General features: G+C 42.1%; 1 protein-coding gene across 3 annotated transcripts in view; it reads left to right on the top strand.

The window, feature by feature from the left end:
- Positions 1 to 21,483, top strand: part of LOC137374703 (C2 domain-containing protein 2) — a 65,752-nt gene extending 44,269 nt beyond the window's left edge. For all 3 annotated transcript variants that reach the window (XM_068041237.1, XM_068041238.1, XM_068041239.1), the window contains 6 exons: positions 239 to 360; positions 4,894 to 5,065; positions 9,601 to 9,714; positions 12,575 to 12,702; positions 14,443 to 14,749; positions 17,696 to 21,483. In XM_068041237.1, coding sequence (XP_067897338.1) covers positions 239 to 360; positions 4,894 to 5,065; positions 9,601 to 9,714; positions 12,575 to 12,702; positions 14,443 to 14,749; positions 17,696 to 17,904 — 1,052 coding nt within the window. In that variant the 3' untranslated portion in view covers positions 17,905 to 21,483. The remainder of the gene's footprint in view (positions 1 to 238; positions 361 to 4,893; positions 5,066 to 9,600; positions 9,715 to 12,574; positions 12,703 to 14,442; positions 14,750 to 17,695) is intronic.
- The last annotated feature ends 843 nt before the right edge of the window (positions 21,484 to 22,326 follow it).

The following is a 22,326-nucleotide window of genomic DNA, read 5'->3' as shown; positions in this document are numbered from 1 at the left end:
TCATCTGCAAACTTCTGTGTCTGAAATAGCAAAATCTAGTTTTACATTTGTGTAAAATAAAAAGTGAAATTGCTGGAAATGTACAGCTGATCAGTTCAGACTTTGATGGGTGGAAATGTCCATTAGTTCTTACGAATGATCCCACCTGAAAGGTTGACTTATTTCTCTCCAAATGTCTCTGATTCACTGTATTTTGAGGGATTTTATTTTATTTTGACCATATTACTTCCTACTGTAGATGCAGTCCTTGGTGAGGTGACAGTGCCTATAGACCTGTTCAAGAAACAGCCCAGTGGGAGACAAAGCTTTCGTCTGGCGAACACACAGAATGGCAATAGTTCAGGATCCATCACAGCTGAGGTAGTAACCAGACAAACTTATTTCAGTTCTGAGTTGTGCATCTCTTGGGAGTACTGTTATTTTCAAAATAGCATTTTATGATCATTCAAGTTGACCCACACTATTTTACTGTCCTAGATTGTGATTGAATCAAATAAAAATGGTTAGCGCTTAATAAAAATTGGGTGGTAGGAAATATGCAATCTGAAACAAAATCACTTTACATAGTCATATACAGCACAGAAGGAGGCCGTTCAGCCCATCAAATCCATGCCAGCTCTCCATGGAGCAGTCCAGTCAATCCCACTCCCTCGCGCGATCCCCATAGCCCTGCAAGTTTATTTCCTTCAAGTGCCCAACCAATTACTTTTTGAAGTCATTGATTGTCTCTGCTTCCTGCATACTCATGGGCAGTGAGTTCCAGGTCATCACCACTCGCCTAAAGGAAAAGTGAAGAAAAGTTCTTCCTCACATTGCCCCTGCATCTCTTGCCCAAAACCTTCAATCTGTTTCCTCTCGTCCTTGAGTTTTATTAGTTAATGGGAACAGTCTTTCCTTGCCCAATTGCCATAATCTTATACACCTCTGTTATATCTTCCCTCAATCTCCATTGCTCTAAGGAGAACATTTCAAAGAGAACTGTGATCTGATTATACCTACAAATACCCCCTACAGGGATATTCTGTTTTAAAGTGACTTGCCATCTCCTGGAATCTGAAATATCTTGATTCTTGAGGTGAAGGATGTTGTTTCTGGGAATAGGATATTTTTCATTTAGTTATCTAGGGTTGGTAATCACTCCCAGTCAAGTTTTTCCATGTTCGAGGTTAGTGGTAAGCTGCATCTACTAGGCCTTGATTTCAAAGGAGCGGCTTCTAACTGCACCAATGCCGACATTTCTTCATTCCCATTCCAATCATCCTGTAACCTCTTAGTATGCATTACTATTTTTGTTTTATTTGCCTCTGCGGGATTTTTAATTTGATCTTTAGTCCGCTATAATGCAGGGTCCTGCTGCATGCCAAGTTCCAGTTCCGATTTCAGTTCAAAAGGCAGGAAAAGAAGACTTGATCCAGCCTGCTCGTGCTTGGCTACAGGCCATAGCTGGCAAGGGACAAAAAACTGAGGGAAAGAAAATATCTCTAACTTGTCAGAAAGTATTTTAGTGCGAAACTGGCAGAAAGGAATTGCCGAGCTACAATATTGAAAGACTGAGCAGAGTGTTAATCTGTTCATTGTGTATCAATTGTTTGATTATATGCAAGTGGGGGTTGTACTTGAGCATTTATAAGCAGACACTTACTGAGACTGGTGGAGGATTTGAGTGAGGAGCTACATGTTTGTAAGCCTTTTACTCTGTACAATAAATGTACAACTGAGTAAAGATGAGCTCCAACATTATCCTTGCATAACAAGCTTTCTGGAGTTTAACACTGAGCATCCATTCCCTGTCCTCTAGTAATGCCATGCAGTTCTCCTATTTTGGATGTTTGTGAAGAGATGTATTGGACGTTCAGTGCCAATTTTTCTTGTAATGAAGCAGTTCACCTCCACGATGCACTCCTCATTCTCCTGTTGTTACAGTCAAAGTATGTTGCACCTTTTCTTGGTTGAATCTTTTTCCTGATCTTCAAACTGGGAAATCCCTTGCCTCCAGAACTGATTTGGTTAGAATTGAGAAGCAGTAAGGGTGTGATCATGCAATGAGGGGTATTCTATAGGCCTTAAAATGGAGAGAGAGAGAAACAAATCTGTAGGGAAATCGCAGATGTGCAAGAACTATAGAGTAGTGATAGTGGGGGACTTTAATTACCCAAATACTGATTCGGGTAATGTTTAGAGTAAAGGAAAGGAGGGGGAGGAATTTCTGAAATGTGTTCTCGGTTCAATTAGGAAGGGGGCATTGCTGGATCTAGTGCTGGGGAATGAGTTGAGCCAAATGGACCAAGTGTCTGTGGGAGAATATTTGGGTAAGAGTGATCATTGTATCATAAAGTTTAGATTAGTAATGGAGAAGAGCAAAGAACAATCTAAAGTACAACTTCTAAATTGGAAGAGGGCTAATTTCTATGGGATGAGAGGGGATCTAGCCAGGTTAAAATGGGACCAAAGTTTGGTGGGAAAACTGGTAATGGAATAATGGGTAATCTTTAAGGAGTAGATGTTTCAGGTACAGGCTCGGTGTATTCCAACAAAGGTGAAAGATAAGGGAACCAAAACCCAGATCTCCTTGGATGATGAAGGAGATAGCGAATATGATGAAACAAAAAAGGGTGTATGATGAATTCTTCAACAAGAACAAGGCCAAATACAATGAGTTGAGAAGGGAAGTGAAGAGGAAAATAAGACTGGCAAAGAGAGAATATAAAAATAGAATGGCAGTTAACATAAAAGGTAACCCAAAAATCATCATCCTGCATATAAATAGTAAATGGATAGTAAGAAGTCGGGTGGGGCCTTTTAGGGAAAAAGAACATGATGTATGCTTAGAGACGCAGAGCCAGGCTAGAATACTTAATGAGTACTTTGTATTGGTTACTCAGGAAGAAGATGTTGACTAAATATCGCTAGAAACAAAGGTGGTAGAGGTCATGGATGGAGTGAAAATTGATGGGCAGGATGTACTGGAAAGCCTGGCTAAGTTGCCTGGTCCAGATAGTTTGCATCCCAGGTTGTTAAGGGAAGTGGAGGTGGAGATAGTGGAAGTGCTTGCCATAATCTTCTATTCCTCCCTAGATATGTGGGAGGTGCCAGAGGATTGGGAAGTGGCAAATGTGACGCATTTTTTTATTCAAGAAAGGGTGTAAGGTCATTCCTAGCAATTACTGGCTGGAAAATTTAACATCAGTGGTTTGGTAATGTTTTAGAAACCATAATGAAGGAAAAAACTCAACAGGCACTTGGAGAGGTTTGAGTTAATTAAGGAGAGCCAGCACGCACTTGTAAAAGACCGATTGTGTTTGACTAATATAATTGAATTTTTTGGTGAAGTAGCAGAGAAGGTTGAGGAAAGGATGCAGTGGATGTTGTCCATATGAATTTTTAAAAAGGGCTTGACATAGTATCACTTAAAAAGCTGGTTAACAAAATTGAGGTTCCTGGTTCCTCCCGCTCGCAGTCTCCCTCCCCTGCCCTGCCTATCTTGTTGCTCTCTTGCTGCCCCTTCCCCGTTTCCTCCATGCGAGGAAGAAAGGCAGCAATCGTGGGAGGGAACGGGGAGCAGAGGGGAGGAAGTGGTGAGGCCACGAGCGAGTGATCCAAAGGTAGGTGGGGGGTGAAGTGGGGAGAGAGTGACCGAGGATGGAGAAGTGGCGAGGCGGGGAGCGAGTGGTGAGCAGATGTTGTAGTACGCGAATGACGTTTTCGCGTACGTGCACAAATTAGTCCTGGCAAGCCAGGTGCTGATGTAGGCTGCGTCTGCACAACACCATACTGTCAGCAGGAGTCCATTCTGTGCATGTGCGAATCTGGGAGCACTCTGATAACATCGGCACTGGGCTGTGTTGTCAGGAGTCACTTTGGTTTTTAGCCTAGGTTTCTCTATGTATTAAATACACAATCATCGAGCATTGCTGCCCTCCTCCTGCCTTGTAACCTAATGCACCCAGGGTTAGTGATGAAATGAAGGTTTTAAGTATTCACTATTGTACTCAACACATCGGACTCCAATATGCCCTAGGATTGCAATGCCTTGCCATGATTACTATTCGGTGCTTCCTGTTGAACAATCCTGCCATTAGAATTTAAATAACTTTCTCTTGCATGGTTTACATTCCTGCTTCTTTGTTTGATTTTGCCCGCCAGCTGCTCCCGCTGTTTAAACAACTTTTTTCCTCCTTTTTAAAGCCAACTGAAATAGACTGAAGGCAAGGAAAAAAATGAAGGTAATGTAACTGTGGGTTTTCTTCCAACCATATTCATCCCTTCCCTCATAACAGACTGACCACTTGTTGAGCTTCACAGGCCATGGTTGCCTGTACTAAGAGCCCATTATTTGTAAGTGATGGTCGACAGGCTATTCAACTGTGCATTTGGAGGTTGGGAACATGGGTAGAGTTAGGGAAGAAGCATTGCATCTTAACTCTATCCTGTCCGTGTCCAGGGTCCACATGTGCACTTCCAGTAGTGATGTGACTTTTTTTTCCTTCCTTCCACCCACGCAAACCTATTGTCATTTGAGGCTACTTGTAACATCCCTATTGCTTTCCTGGCTGAGATCAAATAAAAAGCAAAGGTTGGGAACAAATTTGAAGCTTTCTGGTCAGTAAGGGTCTAACGCTTGTTAGATAAAATTCTTGAGCTATGGGGAGAGCGCAGTTCAAGTTTAGCATTTTCAAGGAGATACAGATGGTGAGACGCCTTGTTCTCTGCCTATAGTACATCAGAGCTGTAGGAAAGATCTTTTGGGAAATGCAATATTTCACAATTCTTTGTTCCCACGGTTGAATCCTTCTCCCTCTATCTTGTATTTCGGTCGTAGCTTGGAGATGTGTGATGCAAGTAGGTTTATAATAGCTCTTAAATGTGAACACCATAATCTTTGTCTGATTTCAGTTCTGTTACATGGAACCTAACGAAGTTAAAACCCGGCAATCTCCCTCACCACTTTCAGCAAAGAAAGTGGAAAAGGATCGAACGGTCATGCCTTGTGGCACTGTTGTTACCACAGTAACTGCTGTTAAGACCAAGCCTCGAACAGATGGGAAGTCTTCTGGAATGCCTACAGGTAATAAAAGCTGATTGAAGTAGTTATATTTGTCTTTTGAAATCCAAGTGTTTAAAATCGAAATATCATGATTAAATCTCTCATTACTTCGGAATGACACTGGGGCTAAAAGGGTTAAATAAAGAGGACAGGTTACACACACTATACTTGTATTCCGTTGATTTATAGAAGATTAAGGAGTGATCTCACGACAACCGAAGTGGGAGCAATGCACTGACAATTCAGTCCCATCACTCCACAGGTTGCAACATATTATTAAAGTGTTCCCACCCAACTGGCAAACAGCCAAATTAAACATTCTTGTAACACTCAGAATAAAACAGACCAAACCAGGTATCTTTAGACAACAACAAATTAACTATTTATTAAAAACTAGCCCTTTCCTATCCTGAGTGGTGTGAAACAGGGCTGTGTTCTCGCACCCACACTTTTTGGGATTTTCTTCTCCCTGCTGCTTTCACATGCGTTCAAATCCTCTGAAGAAGGAATTTTCCTCCACACAAGATCAGGGGGCAGGTTGTTCAACCTTGCCCGTCTAAGAGCGAAGTCCAAAGTACGGAAAGTCCTCATCAGAGAACTCCTCTTTGCTGACGATGCTGCTTTAACATCTCACACTGAAGAATGCCTGCAGAGTCTCATCGACAGGTTTGCGTCTGCCTGCAATGAATTTGGCCTAACCATCAGCCTCAAGAAAACGAACATCATGGGGCAGGATGTCAGAAATGCTCCATCCATCAATATTGGCGACCACGCTCTGGAAGTGGTTCAAGAGTTCACCTACCTAGGCTCAACTATCACCAGTAACCTGTCTCTAGATGCAGAAATCAACAAGCGCATGGGTAAGGCTTCCACTGCTATGTTCAGACTGGCCAAGAGAGTGTGGGAAAATGGCGCACTGACACGGAACACAAAAGTCCGAGTGTATCAGGCCTGTGTCCTCAGTACCTTGCTCTACGGCAGCGAGGCCTGGACAACGTATGCCAGCCAAGAGCGACGTCTCAATTCATTCCATCTTCGCTGCCTTCGGAGAATACTTGGCATCAGGTGGCAGGACTATATCTCCAACACAGAAGTCCTTGAAGCGGCCAACACCCCCAGCTTATACACACTACTGAGTCAGCGGCGCTTGAGATGGCTTGGCCATGTGAGCCGCATGGAAGATGGCAGGATCCCCAAAGACACATTGTACAGCGAGCTCGCCACTGGTATCAGACCCACCGGCCGTCCATGTCTCCGTTATAAAGACGTCTGCAAACGCGACATGAAATCGTGTGACATTGATCACAAGTCGTGGGAGTCAGTTGCCAGCATTCGCCAGAGCTGGCGGGCAGCCATAAAGACAGGGCTAAATTGTGGCGAGTCGAAGAGACTTAGTAGTTGGCAGGAAAAAAGACAGAGGCGCAAGGGGAGAGCCAACTGTGCAACAGCCCCAACAAACAAATTTCTCTGCAGCACCTGTGGAAGAGCCTGTCACTCCAGAATTGGCCTTTATAGCCACTCCAGGCGCTGCTTCACAAACCACTGACCACCTCCAGGCGCGTATCCATTGTCTCTCGAGATAAGGAGGCCCAAAAGAAAAGAAGAAAGAAAGAAAAGAAGAATCACTATTAAGATAAACCTATGTCTAAAGACCTTTTTATAATTTCTTCTTTTAACCTAACTTCCCCCGTGTTCTCTCTCATTCAAAAATCAACAGTTAACCAATTTCTTTTTTAAAAAAAAGTTTTAAAAATTAGCAGTTTCTCGAATAAATAAATAACTGGGTTGTTAGTCTTTGTGGGTTGCATTCCTGATGGGTGAGGTATCCTAGTGAAAAAAAATAATCAAATGCCACTTGAAGTCTCCACACTGATTTGATGAAACCGTCTTAGTAGAAAGGCATTCAAAGCACTTCGGCTGCAGTAGGTGTCAAACAGTTCTTGAGTATAGCAATAGGTCCACTTGGATTTTAAAACTGACAGTCTCTCAGTCGAAACTTTACTGCGAGTTCTGTCAAGAAAGATTCAATCTTGAAGCAAAGACTTCCAAAGATTGGAAGTAAAGCAAAGGTATTTTGCTACCTCCAGCAAAACAAATGATCTCTTCAAAGGGGTTTTTCCTCAGGCAATTAACATGGTCTGTAGCTCATTGTAGAATTTCTGCTGAGAGAAATGGACAGCTCCTTCAGTAAGCACGCTTTGCTGAGTATCTCAAAACTGGTTTAGCTAATTTTTACATAGTTAAATTGAAACATTATATCATGTGACGACCTGTTGCCTAGGTAACAAATACAGCTGTGGCACACTGTTCTCAGAAATCTAACCCTTTTCTCTGTCTTAAAGGTACACTGTTTCAAACAGAGGAGAAAATAAATACAGTTCCGTGACAATTAAAGGATATATAGTTCCTCTTTTTTTTTCTGGTGAGGAAATCCATAACAAGTGGGCATAATCTTCAAATTAGATCTAGGCCATTCAGGACTGATGTCAGAAGCACTTCACAAAGGGTAGTGGGAATCTGGAATTCTCTTCCTCCAAAAGGCTGTTGAGGCTGTGAGCAATTGAAGCTGAAATTCATAGATTTTCTTTGTTAGACAAGGGTATTCATGGATATGGAGCCAAGGTGAGTAAAAGAAGTTAAGATACAGACCAGCCATGATTTAATTGAATAGCAGAACAGACTTGAGGGGCTGAATGGCCTACTCCTGTTCCTATGACTCTCTCTGAACTTAGCATACTGCTGAAATCTTTAAAGTTACCTTTTTTCCTATGAAAACACCAACTTATTGGAGTATGGTTCCACAGATGCTGAGCACTATCCAGTATCTTCCTCGCCTAATTGGTTTGAACATGAAGATTGGCTGAGACAGTGAGTGTCTATAGGTTATTCTAATGTTGAGAGATTCCAGGCTGAGCCTGATCCCATCCTGACCAAAGATTCCCATCCACACTTTTTTCATGAGGAGTGAATAGACAGTGATCACAACTGGACACTGACTTTTTTCTGTGTCTCGGCCGAGAGTATATACACCAGTTGCAGGTGCACAATAGCAGATCTACCACAATGCTGCTTATAGTAAGTTGGAGGGTAAACCACTTTATAGGATCAAGAGCATCACAACATATAATGCACAATAAAGGATTTGCTTAAGTACAACTTAGTTCATCCCTTCAGGCTATAAGGCGTAATCGCTGAGTCTTGAGGTCAATCGGAAGATTTTTTTGGTTGCTGGAGGATTTTATACATAGATGGAAATCCCAATATTTTCTTTAAAAGAATGTTTTGCCCCTATCAGTGCGACATGTGTGAAAAATGTCCTATTACTAAATATATGAACTAAATTGCGCTATCCTGCCTATTGCAACTGCAGTTTCCAGCTTTACCTCTGCCAAATGTTCTAGGGCGTATTCTAGGTGTATCTTTGCAGGGATGCAACAACCTGTATTCTGCCCAAATCTTCAATTCTGCACATGGGGAGCAGGCTTTGATTACATCTTAAAATATATATTTTATAGGTGTATACAAGTTATGCACCTAAGTGGAGATTGTAGGTCAGGAGGAACATTGAAAGAAAATGTTATATACTGCTGGTTGCAGGGTTTCTCAGAGGTGAGAAGCTAATGTTACCACTCTTAAGATTTCCAGGAAACCTTAATGAAAGTGAAACTAATAGTCACTATTTTTCAATGCATCTTAACCTTCATACACATTCATAATTCTTTGACTATATAGCATGTATGTGTATTAAATGTGAGAATAAAATCGCCTCCCAGATATCTTTGCTAATCTGTGATCATCTACAAGTAGAATAGCCATAATTTTTTGGGGGGTTTTTTTGCCTGTTATCCAGCTTCCTCTTCCAACTATAAGACCAGGATGGTCTGAACCATGGATTTGCCCCTTCATATCGGCAGATTATAGAAGTGTAAATTGTATCTGGTCAGGCTGGTTCTTCCTATCTTTTCTGCACCTCCTACCAATCCCTATCACACTGTACTTCACCATCTTCCATAGACAGCAGAAATGCTGTCTAGTTACCCTGTCAGACTGAAACAAGAGCAAAATACTACAGATGCTGGAAATCTGAAATAAAAACAAAAAATGCTGGAAATACTCCAGGTCGTGTAGCATCTGTGGAGAGAGAAACCGAGTTAATGTTTCCATTTGACCTTTCATCAGAACTGGAAAAAAATTAGAGATCTAACAGGTTTTAAGCAAGTATAGAGGCTGGGAAAGGGTGAGTGGGGTGGAGGACAAAAGGGCAGCTTTGTTATGAAAGGTGGGATTAATTAAATGACATTTAATTATCATTTAATCTCTCCTGCCTTTCACAGACCTTCCCTTTTGTTCTACTCTTCTCTGCCATTGTAACACCTGTTACATCTCAAATTTTTCCCCAATTCTGACGAAAGGTCGATCTGAAACACTAACTCTGTTTGTTTCTGTCTCTCCACAGATGTTGAGATTAAAACATACCTTTCATTAGGAGTTCAGTGCCAGAGTGAATTCCTGATAACAATCAACTTCAAGCCTTTTTTTCTTTAAAAATATTGCAGACTCTCCCATAAAGACCTCTGCAGAAGTGAAAGATGCTGATGAGGATTCCTTGGCCCTGGGAAACTCTGGACAGGGAGCAAGAGTTAGTAAAGTCTTGTCGTCATCTGATACAGGTACTAATTGTCTGGTGTTAAAGGTGCTTTTCCTGGGACGACTTGTTTTTATGATGGTATGAGCGTCCAGATCAGGCCCATCGGAGAACCTTCCAAACTTGTGCAATTTGTGGGAGGGGTGGGAGTGCTGAGGACAGGAACACTTGTTTTTTTTTTTTCCATTTTAGGTACATGGTGTCAGCATCAGTTACTCCCAGGGGTAAGATAGTACAGTTAGATGGGAAGTAAAGCTCTTCATAATCTTCCTCAACGATGTGCTTTGGCATGCTCTGCACAAGTCTGGCATCTAGTGGCATTGCTGGGTGCAGTTAGCAAATTTGTGATGAGCTCTTTTTTTTTTCCTATTGATATAGGTTAACTACTTTTTTAACATAATATTGCAATATCTTGAATCGTTGTAAATTTATGCGCAAGCATTGTTTGCCTAAGGATGTATAAGCCCTTTCAGTGTAGTGCTTCATGTGAAGCTCCATTATGGAGCACAACTGTGCAGAAGTAATGCTGGAGCTTGCTGCACAGGCTTCAACGCGGTTAGACCACAATTGGACTGTGGTCACACTGTGAACAATTCTGATTTCCATATTATAAAAAGGTTATAGAGGCACTGGACAAAGTACAAAAAACATTTACTAGAATGATGCCAGAACAGAGAGGTAAGACCCATCAGACAAGATTAAAGAGGCTGCGTCTGTTTTTCTCTCGAAAAGGGACAACTGAAGGGTGATCTAATGGAGGCCTTTAAGATTATGAAAGGGTTTGATAGGGTAGATGTGGAAAATATGTTTTCAGTTGGGCATGGTAGACCTGACCTAATGGCCATAAATATGAGAGTCACTAATAAATCTAATAGGGAATTCAGAAGAAATTTCTTTACCCAGAGAGTGGTGAGAATGTGGAACTCTCGACCACAAGGCGTAGTTGAGGTGACTAGCATAGATGCACTTAAGGAACAGCTGTATAAAAACATGAGGGAGAATGGAATAGAAGGTTATGTTGATAGGGTTAAATGAATAAGCGTCAGAGGAGGTTCACGTGGGGCATAAACACCAGTATGGAATGTGTTGGGCCAATGGCCTATTTGTGCTATAATTACTATGCAATTAAAAAGGGGTAAATCTCTTGAACCTAATGACCTGGTACCATCCTAACACTTTTTTTTGCATTTTAACGTTTGAACTTTGTTTTCTCGAGTCACGTGAGTGTGGGGAAAAAGACATTTTCCCCCATAGGATGAAAGGAGAAATCCTAAATTTAGTGCACTTTTCTAGTGTCCAGAACAGCATTGATTGAAAAATTGGGATAAAATTACAATCACAGCTGGATATGGGAAGTAAATGCAATATAACTAAATGCATTCTTTCAGGCATTCAAAATGTACGCTGGCTTCAAAAAAATTACAATTTGAAAGAAATCATAGCACGGCATCCACTCCCCTGTTGTGTCTCTTCATCTTTTGTTTCATTGCTCATATCCATTTTCTTTGTAGCAATAATGAGCTCACAAGTACATGCATTGCCAACTGCTGTGCCTTTTATTTTAGTAGGAAGTACAAAGTCCATGCTTTTGGCAGTTGGTTGACTTGCCAGGCCTTCACTGCCCAGTATCTTCCAATTTAGTTTGGGTAACCATGGTGATGAAACAAGTGTTTTTCTACCCTTTGCTCCCACCCCTGTTCCCCCGGTTCATTTCAGTTCAGTTGCCTTTGTTGATGCAAAACTCTGAAAGGTCCAAGCTGAAGAATGAGTGCAATGATTTAGCGAAGACAATAAATTAGTTAAGTGTCATCTGTGGCTCAGCAGTAGTACATTTGTCTCTGTGTCAAAAGATTGTCGGCTCCAGTTCAATGACGTTTGAGCATAAAATTCAGGCTGACAATCCCAGTGCAGTACTGAGGGAGTGCTGTACTGCCTGAGGTATCGTCATTTTATATGTTAAATCAAAGCCCCATCTGCTCTCAGGTGGCTGAAATAGCTCCCATGGCAGTATTTTGAAGAAAAACAGGGAAGTCTCCCCAGCCAACATTTATCCCTCCATATCATATCTATCTGGTCATTTATTTCATTGCTGTTTGTGGGACCTTGATGTGCAAATTGGCTGTCGCCTTTCCTTCATTTGACTACATTTCAAAAGTACTTAAGTAGCTGTGAAACACTGAGATTGTGAAAGGTGCCATATAAATTCAAATCTTTTTACTTCCTTTCTAAAAAGATTGGAACTGTATTAATTCCACTGTTTCTCATTAATTGTCCCCATGGGCTATAACAGTGTAGCAGAGAGTGGGCAGACTAATCAAGCACTTTGGAAATTTCAGTTCTTGAGACAAATTTGAGGGGATGCCAAACGAGGGAAGCTCTGGTCTTTCTCCCTTGGAAGTGTGATGTTTGGCAACTCTACATTCTTGGGGAAGAGTCAAACTCTGACTTTCCCCATTTCCATCCATAGTTCACAAGTGTTGCTGATCTAATGTGCCTGCTAAATTCCAAAGTTTGTAAGAGTTCTACAATGAAGTACTTGGATATAGGCTGAATGGGTGGCTAAGTACTGAAGCTGAACAATAATTACACTGTACACGGGCACCAACCTGCTCCTTAATATAACAAACGTTGTCTTTATTTTAATATACAAAAAGTAAGATTTCTAATTCAGCACGAAAGAGAGGGACAGTGCACAAACATTGTCAGTGGGTCTTGAGCATGGCATCATAGAAAGGAATAAGGCAGTAGAGCAGAATTTTCTTCTGGTATAACTTGGATTCAGTTGCAATAGTACAAGGTGTAGCTTTTGTTTTATCAGCAGTCTGAGAACAACACCGTGTTCAGAAGAGTTTTATACATTGATTTCAACCTTTATATTCTTGCAGAGTTGCTGCAGTTGTGTGGCACAGACCCAGTGGCTGAAGCAGCAATTCGACAACTAACTGAGTCTGCAAAGCATACTTTGAAATCTCCCATCAAGAAAAGTACAATTGTAATTTCGGGTGTTACAAAGGTAGGTTCTATATCCTGTTGGAGATGATCCTCTGTATCTTAGTCAACAATTCTGTTCATTCTTCTCCCTTTCTCAAACAATGTCTACACTTCCCAAATTCAGGGTCCATTTTGGGTGTTATGGTGGGGGGGGGGGTGCTGCTGCTGTGAGGGAGAAGGGGTATATTTTATTTGGAATGTGATAATTGTGGTCTTGTGATTTTCTTGGTTTGTCTTAGCAAGTTGGTGATGGTTTTTTCGATCACATTGGTCTTGGAGCTTGTTAATTCCCAACTGTTACAACCAGGTGAGAAAGGTGTCTCGGGGTCTGTTAGTATCTTCATCTGGTCTTCTTGTAACAGGGTTTAATTTTAAACAGTGTTTTGAGCACCCATTTGTGAATCCTTGTTCACAAGGCAAAGAAATGAGCACATCAGGCTTTCTTCAGTTTAAAGGAGAAAAGAGAAATTTATTAAACTTACTTAAACTCTAATACAGTTCACACCAACGGATATATGACCGGCCCACGCTAGAATGCACACGCGATATACACATGCAAATAGGGACAGAAAAGAAAAGAAAAATAAAATGGAGAGGTTTGAGGCAATTTCGGAAGAGTTTCTTGTTTGCCGTGCTGTTTCCAGGTCGCTGCAGAGTCCTTGAGTGTAGACAGCTCGTACTTTTCGTTGGGGCCCAGCAATCATCTTAAGCCTTGTTCACTGTAGGCGACTTATCTCTTCGTGATCATATGTCTTCACTGGTTTCTGATGCTAGTGTGAGCGAGCTGAGAGCAGACAGGAAAGAAGTGTCCTCAGTCTAGGAGAAGAGTGCATTCAGAGTTCAAATCTCAACAGCCAGCTGGTCATGTGACTCATACTAGTCTGACCACTACTTTATATTGGGGAAGCAACGACGGGTCCCTTTTGTTCCAACACTGCTAGTTACTATGCAAATGACTTTCCAGTCAGGGGCTTGCAATTTTAAGTTTAATGTTCACGTGGCGAAATAATGTGTGCCTCAGTCTTGGCAGGTTGGTGGGGGGGAGGTGGTTTGCCTGACACCAACCAAAAGGGAAAAAGTTACTGATGTTGAGGGCACAATGTGGGATTACCCTTTCAGTGTTACAATTTATACAGGTATAAACACTGCTGGGGCACAAAACCAAGATTGTATGTGTGGTTTTTATATCTGTTTTTGGGATGTGGGCAATGCTGGCATGGCTGCATTTATTGGCCATCCCTAGTTGTCCTACTAAGAAGCTGGTGGTGGACCTTCTTGAGCTGCTGCAGTCCTTGTAGTGATGGTGCTCCCATAATGGTGGTGTATTTCCAGGATATTGGAGCGACAATGAAGAAATTGTATATGTTCAAATCGGGATTGTGTGTGACTTGGAGGCAATTTTGCTTATTTTGGCCTGTTGGGAGACTTGTATACAAATTAGACTCTTAACCACTCAAATTTGTTTTGGAAAAATTAGCCAGTATTTGCATAAGTGTCTGAACAATTTGTTTCACCAGGTCTTGTCTCGGCCTCTTAAAAATATCTGTTGGTTATTTATCCAACTCCATGAGGGATGTCTTCTCAATGCATCCTTGGTTCCTATTCATAGGATTTCATTTAGTGGTTCGGGGAGAGGATCTTGAGCATTGCTCACAGTTGGTCGACATTGAGTATTCAGTTCAAATTTAGACTTTTTAAAATATTTGAATTGGCTGCAAACAATTCATAATCTGCAGAGATTATTTCTCATCTTGCCCTCTAGGCTCCCTTGGTTGTAGATGATGAAATGACACTGTCAGCTGATTACGCAGCTGCGATGGATGCATCCTTGAGGCAGGAACCTCAGCCACACCCTTCCTCCGAGTGCATTGTTAGGCTCCCATCAGAACAAACATTAACTCACAGTTTACCCATTACTGAGCTTTGTGCTGCCGAGGGAACTTCGTCAATGGCAACTGCTCGGCAACTGGATCAGTGGAATGATGGCTCTCAGGAAGACCTGGACTTTGAACAAAGGTCCAATATTTCCATAGGTGGCTCAGAAACAGGAACAGTGAAACAATCCAGAGGTAAATGTTCTGTTTGAGTTCCAAACTCTGGATTTTATTTTAAATGTTTTGGAGAGAAGTGAAAAGCCACTTTCATGCACTGGAATCTCTTTTCTCTCCAGAGTTATAGAGAGATAAAGCACTGAAACAGACCCTTCGGCCCACCGAGTCTGTGCCGACCAACAACCACCCATTTATACTAACCCTACATTTAATCCCGTATTCCTACCACATCCCCACCTTCCCTCAATTCTCCTACCACCTACCTACACTAGGGGCAATTTACAATGGCCAATTTACCTATCAACCTGCAAGTCTTTGGCTGTGGGAGGAAACCGGAGTACCCAGCGGAAACCCACGCAGTCACAGGGAGAACTTGCAAACTGCGTACAGACAGTACCCAGAACTGAACCCAGGTGGCTGGAGCTGTGAGGCTGCGGTACTAGCCGCTGTGCCGCCCCCCACTGCACCACTGTGCCAAGTCCTCTTACATAGATCTGCCATCATTAGACATACTATTTATCACTCTTCTTTGCCCCTTGCTGCAAGTATAGAGGCCCCCCCACCTCCTGCCAAGTTTCAAGATAGGGGAGGGAAGAAGCTCTTTGATATTTTGATGCAGAAGATAGTTGCATAGATTTTTGGAGACTTCAATGCAAACCATTAGACTCCCCTCGCTGACAGTTTGACAGAGATTCAAAGACTCCGCAAAAAAATTGCTGTCTGTAGAAAGTCTATAATGCTCACTATTGGCACACAGCATTGTGCGGTCAACTGACCAGCTTGCAAATGATTTGTTACAAAGCCTCAGCAATGTCAATGCATGGTGCCATGGGTGAGAATATAAGTTCAGTTAATAGTGAGCACCAAATAAGGAGGGATGGGAGGAGGAGGCATTGGTAGTGAGAAAGAAAATTTAGGGGGAACTTCATTCCCACCTAATTTCCAAGTGGGAGTAGGGATTGAGAGGCCTGGGAGCCAGCTGTCTGTCTGTCTCTCACCTTAATCAGGAAAAGGGAAGAAACCATTGTAGTTATTGGGTTTGAATTGTCTCAAGATTGGGCAACACAGTGGCGCAGTGGTTAACACCGCAGCCTCACAGCTCCAGCGACCCGGGTTCAGTTCTGGTACTGCCTGTGCGGAGTTTGCAAGTTCTCCCTGTGATCAGGTGGGTTTCCGCCAGGTGCTCCGATTTCCTCCCATAGCCAAAGACTTGCAGGTTGATAGATAAATTGGCCATTGTAAATTGTCCCTAGTGTAGGTAGGTGGTGGGGATGTGGTAGGGAATATGGGATCGATGGAGGATTAGTATAAATGGGTGGTTGTTGGTTGGCACAGACTCTGTGGGCCGAAGGGCCTGTTTCAGTGCTGTATCTCTCTATGACTCTTAGTTTGCAGACTCCTTTGCTCCCTGGCCAAATTTTCGCTTCCTCCCCTGCCTCTTTCCACAGAAGGCGTAGCTTTTGCTGGAGTATGATTCTGTAGGACACTTCAGTACCTCCGCTAAGTGTGTGTGTGTGTTATTCAAGGTAGAAGAGGAAAGAAGTATTGAGGTGCACCTTACTCATAGAAACATAGAAAATAGGAGCAAGAGTAGGCCATTCAGCCCTTCGAGCCTGCTCCGCCATTCATTATGATCATGGCTGATCATCCAACTCAGTAACCTGTTCCCGCTTTCGTCCCATACCCTTTGATCCCTTTAGACCCAAGAGCTATATCTAACTCCTTCTTGAAAATATACAATGTTTTGACCTCAACTGCTTTCTGTGATAGTGAATTCCACAGGCTGACCACTCTGGGTGAAGAAATTTCTCCTCATCTCAGTCCTGAAAGGTTTACCCCGTATCCTTAGACCATGACCCCTGGTTCTGGACTCCCCCACCATCGGGAACATCCTTCCTGCACCTACCCTGTCAAGTCCTGTTAGAATTTTATAGGTTTCTATGAGATCCCCCCTCACTCTTCTGAACTCCCGCGAATATAATCCTAACCGGCTCAATCTCTCCTCTTACGTCAGTCCCGCCATCCCAGGAATCAGTCTGGTAAACCTTTGCTGCACTCCCTCTATAGCAAAAACATCCTTCCTCAGATAAGGAGACCAAAACTGCACACAATATTCCAGGTATGGCCTCACCAGGGCCCTGTATAATTGTAGCAAGACATCCCTGCTCCTGTACTCTAATCCTCTCGCTATGAAGGCCAACATACCATTTGCCTTTTTTACCACCTGTTGGACCTGTATGCTTATCTTCAGCGACTGGTGTACGAGAACACCCAGGTCTCGCTGCATATTCTCCTCTCTGTTTATAGCCGTTCAGGTGATGATCGGCCTTCCTGTTTTTGCAACCAAAGTGGATAACCTCACATTTATCCACATTATACTGCATCTGCCATGCATTAGCCCACTCACTCAACTTGTCCAAATCACCCTGAAGCCTCTCTGCATCCTTCTCAACTCACCCTCCCGCCCAGTTTTGTGTCATCTGCAAATTTGGAGATATTGCATTTAGTTCCTTCATCTAAATCATTACTATATATTGTGAATAGCTGGGGTCCTAGCACCGATCCCTGTGGTACTCCGCTAGTCACTGCCTACCATTTGGAAAAAGACTCATTTGTGCCTGCATTCTTCCAACCGGGTTACTGAATTAGTGGGCAGGAGCTTGACTCTTTTTTTTTTCCCCCATTTCAGCTGAAGAGTTGAGAGACCAAATGAAGTACTCCCACAGCTGAAATCTGCTAACACTGGCCAGAAGAAATCAAAACTGGCAATGCCTGATCTGCTGCCATACGGCACAAAGGGTTTCCGTGCTGAATCATTAGGGAAATTGATAGTGTGTACAAAAACCTGGGTTTCTGCTTCCGTTAAGGGTGGGAAGGGAGACCCTGAATGCGCAGTTTTTTTTTCTTATTGACTATTTCTGTGCAGGACCTGATTTGCCATGCAAATTTGAATTCTTCATTTAGGTGGTTTTATGCGGAGTGGCGCCAAATTTTTTTTCCGACGGAGGCGACATCAGAAGGAGCCTGGGATGAGCCAGTCGCACAATGACCTGGTTTATCTGGAGCAGCCAACGCCCCTGGAGAAAGAGAGGAAGTCGGCCAGGATGCACATTAAAAGGCTTTTCCCGAAATCCAAAAACAAAGCTAAATTCAACAGCTCCACAGTGGACTAAAATTCCTGAGCACTTTGAGCTTAACACTCTCCCTCTCTCTCTTGTCCTCTTCTCTCTTGCACTCTGCACTGTGATTAGGGAATATGCAAACTCCATAAGCCTCACCATATTATTTGACTTGCAGTTAGAGGCTTGCTACATCAGAACTATTCCAGTTTAGAAGGAAACCTATTTTTAAGATGCAATTTTCCTCAAATGAGTTGAAAGTGGCAACACTTTTTTTTTTGGAAGTGGGGGGTTTGATGGGCTTCCGTTAGCTTTTGGATTTTCTGTCATGAGCATCAGATATAGTGCAAGTCTTTGGAAATGTTGGGACACTTTCAACACTTTTTCCATGTGTCCAGTTCCTACTGCAGATGAACCTCCATCTGCTTAAGATGCAGCCTTCTTGTTCAGCTGAGATCTTCATTAATTATCTGAGCTAACGTTGCCAGATTAGAGGCAGTTTTGCAATATAGATTTATGTTCTGTGTCCAGACTAGTTTCAGTTGGCTTTTGCCATATGAATGTAAAATTATTGAAGTTTTTTTTTTGTAATATAAAATGGGGTTTAAGCCCATGTAACTTGTCATTTCCTCAATTCCATTGTTCTATTTTTGTTTCTTCCTCGAAGCTCTTCTTTCCATCTCCATCCCCACTCCATCCTCATCTCCCATTTTTCTGGAGTTCTATGAAACTGAGAGGCCTACTCCCAGGCTTCAGCGGATGGGACCATGCCTCGGCCTACTACCAGGCCTCACTGAGCCAATTAGAAGGAAGTGAACGAGTAATATTTTTGCATTCTCCATTTTTGTTTTTGTTCCCTCCAGATTCAGCCCTGACAAGTGTGTCATTCTGTGAGCAATTTGTGGTTAGAACACTGGGTTTTTCCCCTCACCTTTTTGAATGGTGCCGATCTAATGACGATTTTATCTTGAGAATTGTGGATGAATGAAATGGTGGAGTGGTGCTTTTTTTGTAGAAGCTGCCAGATAGCCATGTTCTAGCAGGGGTGGGCAGAAGGAGATATGTGCTATACTGGAACCAGCACCCTGTTTTGATCCCTTCCTAAGAATTCCTCTCAGTGCGGGGTGGGGGCAGGGGGTATGGAAAACAATGTTAGCACTGAAATAAATTCCCTGAAACAGGTTGCAGGATCTCAGAAGAGATAATCAAGTGAGTGCAGTGAGCGGAATGACTGCTTTCCTTCTAAACCAAAAGTAATGGAACACTAATGAAAAATGTTGATATGATTGTTGAATGAGTAGCTTTTAAGCCTGAACTTGGGAGACCTTGTTTAATATGTAATGTTTAAGCCAAAATATCAAAACAACTAGATTTGGTGTGTGCCAAAAATAAGCCATATCTTTTAGCCTGATTGACACTACAGGGGCTTCAGGAATGAACTCAAAAGCATTAATTTCCCCTCTATGGTATTGAGAATCCCTGAATTGCCGGAGCTTTTGACTAAAGATTACAAGCTGGCTCTTGGCTTTTTATGTAGCTTACAGTTTGGGAATGTCAATTTATGAAGCAAGGAAAAGGAACACTTAAGGGAAAAAGCACCAGGACGCACACAATTGTAATGACTGAGTAAGTAATTATTCTCTGTATTGAAGGTATTTGAAATAGGACAGAAATTGCAGTTTGCATGTATGAAACACCACCCTCTTTTCTGTTGGGTAGTATTTTAAGGATTTTAACATCATTAATGCAAAAAAATCTTGAGCTTCCTGTAAGGCCATGTGAGCAGCTGCTGCACTCTGCCACTTTAAGTGCCACATGTTTAGTGGAACCAGAGGAATCTTCCGAAACTAACTTGAATTTTTTTTTTAAACTGACCACAGAGGTTGTCGCCTGAATCCCCAATTTTCCATAATGTCCCCAAGTTTCTATTCTGCCCAGTAATGTCCTGCTGCTGTGCTATTTTTGAAGCCGTGAGGGAGGCACTTCTTTCTAGCTGTGCGTGTGTGGGCAACTAAAAGGGTTAGTGGGCTGCAGATACCCAGATTTGAAAGTGCCATTTAATTGTTGATCAGCTTGGAGAGTGAATACCTGACAATCTCAGGGCATCCCCAATGTGGGCTGAGATTTTAGTCCAGGCTTCAGATTGAAGCATTAATTGGGACTGTGTCTATCTGTGGAAGGACACAACAATAGGACAAACCTCTCATTTTTGTACCCTCCTACCTCTGGTGACTTTTTAAAAAAAAAAATCATCCTATATTTGGTTTACAACTGTGACCAAATGCCATCCTACTTTTTGTGCTGTGACTTTATTTTTGCTACTGCCAATTTTGCCTAACAGTATTTAGAGATCATTGAATAACTGTGTGGAGGTCTGCCTGTCATCCGCTTCGGGATGTACTGGAACTTAGCACTGCTTAGGTTATAGCCATATTTTAGAACTGCCACTCTACACATACTATTGATGTCCTTTTGACATCTAGCTATGCTGATGAAATATTTATTATTACAAACTAAAATGTAGTGAAAAATCCCAAACTATACAAATTCTGTAGATGAGAGCAAAAAAATTGTACTCTTCCAGAAATCTATTCAAGTCCTGGGGCTGTATTCAGTTTCCGAGGACAGATCTCCCCCAGGATGCTCCATTTTACTATACTGCCTGTGCCAAGTACTGAATGGGGCATAAAGACTAATGAATGCCTTGATACTCTTTCCCATGCAGTTCAGTTGGCCAAGTTGGCATGATTTTTGACAGACCCTGTGAATTTTGTCACTTCTTTTAAACTGTTTTTCCCTGCTTTCTTCACTCTACCACCCCTATCCCATTTCTATTCCATTAGTTATTTTGGGCGGGGGAAACTGGTGTGCTGGGTTTACATGATGCTGTTCTTCCATTGTGGGCTTCCAGGTATTCTTTATAGCTGTGATTTATTTTTTATATATTAAATGACATTACAAGTAATGATGTAAGTAGCGTAGTCTCAAATTATTCCTAGTGAGTGACCTATCAACTACTTGCGTGGTTTCTGTCAATTTCAGACTTTAGTGTTCAGTACTGACCTCTCCACTGACAGTTTAGAGGGTGTGGTATCAAAGTACTGTATACATTTCCATAGTCCCCATTCTTTACATTTTTTCTTTCTCTCTCATTATATAAAACTGGCAACTCCTTGCATGTGAATTATTGTATGTCGTCTAGGGGATTAAACCCATGACCAAAGAGCAAAAAAGGGCTGTGTATCCTATTGCTACCACCTACAAATACAACCTCTAATAATCTTTTATTTCTATTTAAAATGTACTGTTTCCATATAAACTTGTAAATGTTTTTATTTAGCACAGGCACAATGATTGTAGGTTTCTCATAAACTGTAACTGGAACCTTCCTTTGGTGCTCCCTCCCTACCTGGAATTAATAAAGGGGAAAATAAGTGTATGATGTTTATGGAACTGAGCCAGGAACCAGAACTGGAAATGGATTGCACACTTAAGTTATTGATTATTAAAGCAAATGCTGCATGTTAATGATCTTGCTTAAAAGGAGAAACACTGAAGTTACCCAGTTGCCTTCATATGTAAAACTCGTGTCTTAATTCATGTAACTAATGCAATAAATGTTGAGAATCGTGACTTTTTTACTCTTTTTTTTTTGTTGCTGTGCTGCTCAACAGAAATTGCTTATTAGCCATAGGCATAGCTAGAGCAACACCTTTTTAGTCACATGTACTCATTTAGCACAAAAATGCCTTGGGCACAATGCAAGTAAATGTACTTCACATACCAAATAAATGCATTTTTTTTTTTTGCCTTTGAACGCCACAGTGCTTTACAGCCAATTAAGTACTTTTGAAATGTGATCACTTTTCTAATATAGGAAAAGCAACAGCCAATTTGCACGCAGCAAGGTCCCACAAACCGCAATGTGATAATGACCAGATAATCATTTTTTTTTTAGCCATATTGGTTGAGTGACACCACAGAACTCTGCTCTTTGAAATATTGCTAGGATCTTTTACATCCACCTGATGCCACTTCAACAGTGCAGCACTCCTTCAGAATTGCAGTGGGAGTGTCAGCCTGGATTATGTTTCTTCATTCTCAGGATGTGGATGTCACTGGCAAGACCCTGTTTTCCTTTGACGATGGTGATGAGCCCCCTTAATTCTTGAACCACTCCGGTCAGTGTGGTGAAGGTACTCCCACAGTGCTGTTAGGTAGGGAGATCCATGAATTTTACCCAGCTACAATAAAGCAATAGAGATTATATTTCCAATTCAGGATGGTGTATAACTTGGAGGTGGTGGTCACATGCATCTGCTATCTTGTCCTGCTAGGTGGTAGAAGTCACAGGTTTAGTAGGTTCTGTCAAAGGAGCCTCGGCGGTGCATCTTGTAGATGGTGCACACTGCAGCCATGATGCGCTGTTGGTGGAGGGAGTGAATGTTAAGGTGATGGATGGCGTGCTGAGCAAAT

This window comes from Heterodontus francisci, chromosome 10 (genome assembly GCF_036365525.1).
Source record: "Heterodontus francisci isolate sHetFra1 chromosome 10, sHetFra1.hap1, whole genome shotgun sequence".
NCBI lineage: Eukaryota > Metazoa > Chordata > Chondrichthyes > Heterodontiformes > Heterodontidae > Heterodontus > Heterodontus francisci.
This window is presented reverse-complemented; position numbering and strand designations above follow the sequence as displayed.